Consider the following 8,406-nt stretch of genomic DNA (forward strand, 5'->3'; position numbering starts at 1 on the left):
GCCCCATGTTGACTCCAATGCTTCCCACAGTTATGTAATGTCAAAATGTTCCCTTAAGGTATGTTAAGTTGTCTGGATGTCCTTTGGGTGGTGGACCGTTCTTGATACACAAGGGAAACTGTTGAGCGTGAAAAACCCAGCAGCGTTGCAGTTCTTGACACAAACCGGTGCGTCTGGTACCTACTACCATACCCTGTTCAAAGGCATTTAAATATTTTGTTTTGCCCATTCACCCTCTGAATGTCACACACACACACTATCCATGTCTCAATTGTCTCAAGGCTTAAAAATCCTTCTTTAACTTGTCTCCCTTCACCTACACTCTTTGAAGTGAATTTAACAAGTGACATCAATAAGGGTGTCTTTGTGGGATGTGGTGTGGGTGAACGGATGATCTCCGCATGTGTATTTCCCACCATGAAGCATGGAGGAGGAGGTGTTATGGTGAGGGGGTGCTTTGCTGGTGACACTCTCTGTGATCTATTTAGAATTCAAGGCACACTTACCCAGCATGGCTACCACAGCATTCTGCAGCGATATGCCATCCCATCTGGTTTGGGCTTAGTGGGACTATAATTTGTTTTTCAACAGGACAATGACCCAACACACCTCCAAACTGTGTAAGGGCTATTTGACCAAGAAGAGGAGTGATGAAGTGCTGCATCAGATGACCTGGCCTCCACAATCCCCTGACCTCAACCCAATTGAGATGGTTTGGAATGAGTCAGACAGCAGAGTCAAGGAAAAGCAGCCAACAAGTGCTAAGCATATGTGGGAACTCCTTCAAGACTGTTGGAAAAGCATTCCAGGTGAAGCTGGTTGAGAGAATGCCAAAAGTGTACAAAGCTGTCACGAAGGCAAATGGAGGCTATTTGAAGAATCTCAATTATAAAATATATTTTGATTTGTTACTAACACTTTTTTTGGTTACTACATGATTCCATATGTGTTATTTCATAGTTTTGACGTCTTCACTATTATTCTACAATGTAGAATAATAGTAAAAATAAATAAAAACCCTTGAATGAGTAGGTGTTCTAAAGCTTTTGGCCGATGGTGTATATAATGTATACATACATATACACTCAGCATGATGTCCGTGCCGTGGGATTGCTTCACGTCTCAGAACATTGTTTTGTGATAGTCATGTGGCTCCAGAGACTTCTCCAGGTGTTTGTGAGAGCAGTGACTGGAACAAGGACGACCTGAAACTTGCCCACTGTTCCCGGAAAACATCAACTGATCTTCTCACTAAGTATTAAAGGGAAATAGTCTCTCCTCTCTGTAAACAACTTTCAGCTGTTCTGAAACAGCTGTTCTGACGTCAGTGAGGTATTATCGTGCATGTATCAAACATTTGAAGCCACAAATCATCATCCAGAATAATCGGATAACCAACCCTCTGTTGATCAACTGGGAGATATTGTGATTTAGTGGCAGTTGCTGAGGGCAGACTCCTTAATCGAATACCTTTAGTAGTAGAGGAGAGGAGATGGCCAGATCAGAGACAGAGTGAAAGACAGATAGAGGTTCTAGAATAGTCCTCTTGTCCTCTGCTTCTGGGTAAAACGGAAGATCACTCCTCTCAGTTCTCCTCTCTTTCATTACGGACCGACTGGGTTTGAAGAGGAGCAGTAAATTAATGTGTCTGGAAACAGGGTTGGGGAGTAGCTGTCTGTAACCAGGGGGTAGCTGTCTGTAACCAGGGAGTAGCTGTCTGTAACCGGGGAGTAACTGTCTGTAACCGGGGAGTAACTGTCTGTAACCAGGGGGTAGCTGTCTGTAACCAGGGAGTAACTGTCTGTAACCAGGGAGTAGCTGTCTGTAACCAGGGAGTAGCTGTCTGTAACCAGGGAGTAACTGTCTGTAACCAGGGAGTAACTGTCTGTAACCAGGGAGTAACTGTCTGTAACCAGGGAGTAACTGTCTGTAACCAGGGCGTAACTGTCTGTAACCGGGGAGTAACTGTCTGTAACCAGGGAGTAGCTGTCTGTAACCGGGGAGTAACTGTCTGTAACCGGGGAGTAACTGTCTGTAACCAGGGGGTAGCTGTCTGTAACCAGGGAGTAACTGTCTGTAACCAGGGAGTAGCTGTCTGTAACCAGGGAGTAGCTGTCTGTAACCAGGGAGTAACTGTCTGTAACCAGGGAGTAGCTGTCTGTAACCAGGGAGTAACTGTCTGTAACCAGGGAGTAACTGTCTGTAACCGGGGAGTAACTGTCTGTAACCGGGGAGTAACTGTCTGTAACCGGGGAGTAACTGTCTGTAACCAGGGAGTAGCTGTCTGTAACCAGGGAGTAGCTGTCTGTAACCAGGGAGTAGCTGTCTGTAACCGCGGAGTAACTGTCTGTAACCAGGGAGTAGCTGTCTGTAACCAGGGAGTAGCTGTCTGTAACCGCGGAGTAACTGTCTGTAACCGGGGAGTAACTGTCTGTAACCAGGGGGTAGCTGTCTGTAACCAGGGAGTAACTGTCTGTAACCAGGGAGTAGCTGTCTGTAACCAAGGAGTAGCTGTCTGTAACCAGGGAGTAGCTGTCTGTAACCGGGGAGTAACTGTCTGTAACCGGGGAGTAACTGTCTGTAACCAGGGGGTAGCTGTCTGTAACCAGGGAGTAACTGTCTGTAACCAGGGAGTAGCTGTCTGTAACCAGGGAGTAGCTGTCTGTAACCAGGGAGTAACTGTCTGTAACCAGGGAGTAGCTGTCTGTAACCAGGGAGTAACTGTCTGTAACCAGGGCGTAACTGTCTGTAACCGGGGAGTAACTGTCTGTAACCAGGGAGTAACTGTCTGTAACCGGGGAGTAACTGTCTGTAACCAGGGAGTAGCTGTCTGTAACCAGGGAGTAGCTGTCTGTAACCAGGGAGTAGCTGTCTGTAACTAGGGAGTAGCTGTCTGTAACCGCGGAGTAACTGTCTGTAACCAGGGGGTAGCTGTCTGTAACCAGGGAGTAACTGTCTGTAACCAGGGAGTAGCTGTCTGTAACCAAGGAGTAACTGTCTGTAACCAGGGAGTAACTGTCTGTAACCAGGGAGTAGCTGTCTGTAACCAGGGAGTAGCTGTCTGTAACCGGGGAGTAACTGTCTGTAACCGGGGAGTAACTGTCTGTAACCAGGGAGTAGCTGTCTGTAACCAGGGAGTAGCTGTCTGTAACCAGGGAGTAACTGTCTGTAACCAGGGAGTAACTGTCTGTAACCAGGGAGTAACTGTCTGTAACCAGGGGGTAGCTGTCTGTAACCAGGGGGTAGCTGTCTGTAACCAGGGAGTAGCTGTCTGTAACCAGGGAGTAGCTGTCTGTAACCAGGGAGAAGCTGTCTGTAACCAGGGAGTAACTGTCTGTAACCAGGGAGTAGCTGTCTGTAACCAGGGAGTAACTGTCTGTAACCAGGGAGTAACTGTCTGTAACCAGGGAGTAGCTGTCTGTAACCAGGGAGTAACTGTCTGTAACCAGGGAGTAGCTGTCTGTAACCAGGGAGTAACTGTCTGTAACCTGGGAGTAGCTGTCTGTAACCTGGGAGTAACTGTCTGTAACCAGGGGGTAGCTGTCTGTAACAAGGGGGTAGCTGTCTGTAACCAGGGTTGGGGAGTAACTGTCTGTAACCAGGGAGTAACTGTCTGTAACCAGGGAGTAGCTGTCTGTTACCAGGGAGTAACTGTCTGTAACCAGGGAGTAACTGTCTGTAACCAGGGAGTAACTGTCTGTAACCAGGGAGTAGCTGTCTGTAACCAGGGAGTAACTGTCTGTAACCAGGGAGTAGCTGTCTGTAACCAGGAAGTAACTGTCTGTAACCAGGGAGTAACTGTCTGTAACCAGGGAGTAGCTGTCTGTAACCAGGGGGTAGCTGTCTGTAACCAGGGAGTAGCTGTCTGTAACCAGGAAGTAGCTGTCTGTAACCAGGGAGTAGCTGTCTGTAACCAGGGAGTAACTGTCTGTAACCAGGGAGTAACTGTCTGTAACCAGGGAGTAGCTGTCTGTAACCAGGGGGTAGCTGTCTGTAACCAGGGAGTAGCTGTCTGTAACCAGGGAGTAGCTGTCTGTAACCAGGGAGTAACTGTCTGTAACCAGGGAGTAACTGTCTGGAACCAGTGTTGTTTGTGTCACTAGTGGGGCTTGGTTGAGAGGTTTTGACAGTTGAAAGCTGTATACCATTGGAGGGTTCGTCCTGCCAAACAAACTTCACAATAAAAGCACAACCATAGAGACGGTGATAGTCGCAGATAACGTTCATGATCTGATAAGTGGCTTCACCTTCACTAAGAATTCCTCTTTTGTCCATCTCTATGGCCTGGAGTCTGGGCCTAACATGGGCCTAACTAACTAAACAACAGCAGTAGAAGTAGGCCTTGGCCTCCATTATGAAGACATCTGAGACTGTCTTCACCATGGCTCAAATTAGCAGTTCATAATCCACACACCTGTTACGGATCTGTACTGCAGCACAGTGTGAGAGTGTCAGAGGTTAAACATCCCTCTCTAACCCCTGTTTGGAAATCCTGATAGGCATACTGTGTGTATCTGTGTGGATAAGAGGGTCTGAGGTAGACTGAAGAGTCTGAGGTAGACTGAAGGGTCTGAGGTAGACTGAAGGGTCTGAGGTAGACTGAAGGGTGAAGGGTCTGAGGTAGACTGAAGGGTCTGAGGTAGACTGAAGGGTGAAGGGTCTGAGGTAGACTGACAGGTGTGATGGAGGCTGAGGGGTCTGAGGTAGACTGACAGGTGTGATGGAGGCTGAAGGGTGTGATGGAGGCTGAAGGGTCTGAGGTAGACTGACAGGTGTGATGGAGGCTGAAGGGTGTGATGGAGGCTGAAGGGTCTGAGGTAGACTGACAGGTGTGATGGAGGCTGAAGGGTCTGAGGTAGACTGAAGGGTCTGAGGTAGACTGAAGCGTGTGATGGAGGCTGAGGGGTCTGAGGTAGACTGACAGGTGTGAATTCATTGTGAATTGAAGCTGGAGTTGAGTATCTCATAGTGAATTGAAGCTGGAGTTGAGTATCTCATAATGAATTGAAGCTGGAGTTGAGTATCTCATAATGAATTGAAGCTGGAGGTGAGTATCTCATAGTGAATTGAAGCTGGAGTTGAGTATCTCATAGTGAATTGAAGCTGGAGTTGAGTATCTCATAATGAATTGAAGCTGGAGTTGAGTATCTCATAGTGAATTGAAGCTGGAGTTGAGTATCTCATAATGAATTGAAGCTGGAGTTGAGTATCTCATAATGAATTGAAGCTGGAGTTGAGTATCTCATAGTGAATTGAAGCTGGAGTTGAGTATCTCATAATGAATTGAAGCTGGAGTTGAGTATCTCATAATGAATTGAAGCTGGAGTTGAGTATCTCATAATGAATTGAAGCTGGAGTTGAGTATCTCATAGTGAATTGAAGCTGGAGTTGAGTATCTCATAATGAATTGAAGCTGGAGTTGAGTATCTCATAATGAATTGAAGCTGGAGTTGAGTATCTCATAGTGAATTGAAGCTGGAGTTGAGTATCTCATAATGAATTGAAGCTGGAGTTGAGTATCTCATCCAATCTCCTTGGTTATCTCTCTCACCAGCGCTCAGAGATATGAGGATGTCAACTACAGTAATCATGTGAACACAGTTAAACATAGCCTGACTCTTCTCTCAACTGCAGGATCTATTTTGACTGCTTTCAGATCCTCTGAGCTCACAGGGAAAGGACACCGTTTTAGACACACTGAGACTTGAACGCAGTACACACTCTTCACAATACATGCTTATTTTCCCTTTCCTGTTGCAAAATGTTTTGCAACGGTGTGTTCTAATGAATATGACCGACTCCGTTTTTTTTTTAGCTCTTACCTGGTAGAGGTCGTTGGCACACTTCCTGCAGAGGTTGTGTAGGCATGGCAGGATGACCACTGGTTTGGTGAATACTTCCAGACAGATAGGACAGATGAGCTGTCTCTGTAGGTTCCCCAGACCTGCCTGCTCCCTGTCCCCGGGGTAGGAGCCCTGCTCCAGGGGGACAGACATGGTGGACGGCCTGTCTGACTGAGATCCAAAACACAAGAAGACAAATATCGGACTGACTGACTCACTGACTCAGGGGAGACAGTTAGGTCTCTGACCAGTCCCCCTCAGAAAGTATATAACTCAGGCCTGACAGTCAGGTCTCTGACCAGTCCCCATCATAAAGAATATAACTCAGGCCTGACAGTCAGGTCTCTGACCAGTCCCCCTCATAAAGAATATAACTCAGGCCTGACAGTCAGGTCTCTGACCAGTCCCCCTCAGAAAGTATATCTCAGACCAGACAGTCAGGTCTCTGACCAGTCCCCCTCAGAAAGTATATCTCAGACCAGACAGTCAGGTCTCTGACCAGTCCCCCTCATAAAGAATATATCTCAGGCCTGACAGTCAGGTCTCTGACCAGTCCCTCTCTGTCTCTGTTCTTCCTCTATCGGACCATCGTCATCACGTCGCCAACACACTGACCGTGGAGTATGTCCGGACGTGATTCTTCGACAGCGCCTCTTGAAACTCTGTCAAGAACTTCTCTCCGTCTTCTTTCTTTCTACTTGTCACACTTCCTTCCTCGGCTTTCTCAGTCATAACACTCCCCCCTCTTCCTCTGTCCAGGCCTTCTCCCTAGGTACATGTTAGTTGGTCTGCCAACCATCCACGGCAAGGACTGTGTGTGTGTGTGTTTATTCCTGAACCGTCCACTCCACTGGGATAGATAGATCTCGGGGCTGTAGCGATGGAAGGGTGAGTGTGTTTGTCAGAGGGGGTTGGGAGTGTCGTGTTACTAGCCAAACCCCCCCCCCCCCCCGCCCCCCCACACACACACACACACACACACACACAGTGGGCAGCACCCTAATGCACTCAGGCCGCATTGGTCTGTGTGTGTGTGTGTGTCTCAGGCCATATCGGTCTGTGTGTGTCTGTCTCTCAGGCCATATCGGTCTGTGTGTGTGTCTGTGTGTGTGTCAGGCCATATCAGGTGCTGGGTGGTATGCAGGCTGAGGCAGGTCATGTGATCTTTCTACAGTTACCTCCTGTCTTGCTATCAGTCATATCTACACAGACCCAGCAGTAGGCCAGTATCAGTCATGTCTACACAGACCCAGCAGTAGGCCAGCATCAGTCATGTCTACACAGACCCAGCTTTTCAGTAGTTAAAAAAAATATATTTAAAAAATTGCTATATTATATTGGTGTGTTTTGTGAGGGAATTAACACTTTTCCCAGGCGTTCAAATTATCCATTGAGATTGTATATTCTGTGCATGGCAACGGCCTTGACAACAGCCTGGATTGCAACCAACATCCTAGTGTTTTGTAAACATATTATTTTCAGAAAGGAGTCACAAATGAGACATGTCTAAGCATCAAACATTTATTTTTTTTACAACAGCACATCTGATAAATGACCTTCATTCTCTCTTTCAGACACAGTAGATGACCATGCTAAAACATAAAACTCCTACGTGCTTCCACTAAATGTACAGGAGATATCAACCATTCATTCAAAATGGCCACACCTAGTTTACACACCATTTATACTTAACTAACGGCCGTGATTGGGAGTCCCATAGGGCGGTGCACAATTGGTCCAGCGTCGTCCGGGTTACGGTTTTGGCCTGTGTAGGCCGTCATTGTAAATAAGAATTTGTTCTTACCTGACTTGCCTAGTTAAATAAATTTAAAAAAAAACGACATTCATTTACTAAAAAGAGAACAAAAATGTAATAAATACAAATAAATGTGTCATTATAATTGTATCGTTATATTTCGCACAAACTTTTTTTTTTTTTTTTTTTTAAGTTTCTAAAATAATGTTTTTTTCTTGATCCGGTATAACTTAGTATTGTATACACACTGCATTCACTCAGACAAGTTGCATGTTTAATATCGCAGAGGAGAAAGAAATAACATTTAATTTGTCAACGTCATCATGATAACAGATATTCTTATCCAGAGCGATTTACAAGTTAGTGCATTCATGTTACGGTAAGCTAGGTGGGACAACCACATCTCCGTCGTAATACAACCAATCAAATCAAAATGAGACTGCAGTGGGCGGGACATTGAAGAACAACTACAACCAATTAAAAAAAAAAATTATGTCTCACTTGATAATAGAATCTTCTTAGAAATAAATGAAAAGAAAGCAGGGAATACAAAGGAAGATGCTCTCAGACTTAGACTGGAGAGTAAAAAAATGAGCCTGGTCCCAGACCTGTTTGTTGCCAGTTAGTCTGGTCAGTTAGCCTGGTCCCAGATCTGATTGTTGCCAGTTAGCCTGGTCCCAGACCTGTTTGTAGCCAGTTAGCCTGGTCCCAGACCTGTTTGTAGCCAGTTAGCCTGGTCCCAGACCTGTTTGTTGCCAGTTAGCCTGGTCCCAGACCGGTTTGTTGCCAGTTAGCCTGGTCCCAGAC

At 46.2% G+C, this 8,406-nt stretch overlaps 1 protein-coding gene and 1 long non-coding RNA gene across 3 annotated transcripts in view; both read right to left on the minus strand.

Moving 5' to 3' along the window:
• LOC110531276 (E3 ubiquitin-protein ligase TRIM63) overlaps nt 1-6,717 on the minus strand; it is a 30,989-nt gene extending 24,272 nt beyond the window's left edge. The window contains exons 1-2 of one of the 2 annotated variants that reach the window (XM_036988976.1): nt 6,459-6,717; nt 5,823-6,014 (exon numbers count right to left, since the gene is read on the minus strand). In XM_036988976.1, coding sequence (XP_036844871.1) covers nt 5,823-6,014; nt 6,459-6,575 — 309 coding nt within the window. In that variant the 5' untranslated portion in view covers nt 6,576-6,717. The remainder of the gene's footprint in view (nt 1-5,822; nt 6,015-6,458) is intronic. The other variant, XM_036988977.1, reaches the window with a different exon arrangement.
• A 631-nt stretch (nt 6,718-7,348) lies between these two features.
• Nucleotides 7,349-8,406, minus strand: LOC118966120. Its single transcript, XR_005053379.1, has 2 exons — nt 8,345-8,406; nt 7,349-8,207 (listed from the first exon to the last, which is right to left on the minus strand). It is a non-coding gene; the product is annotated as an uncharacterized LOC118966120 (long non-coding RNA).

The sequence above is a fragment of the Oncorhynchus mykiss genome, chromosome 9 (genome assembly GCF_013265735.2).
Source record: "Oncorhynchus mykiss isolate Arlee chromosome 9, USDA_OmykA_1.1, whole genome shotgun sequence".
Classification (NCBI taxonomy): domain Eukaryota; kingdom Metazoa; phylum Chordata; class Actinopteri; order Salmoniformes; family Salmonidae; genus Oncorhynchus; species Oncorhynchus mykiss.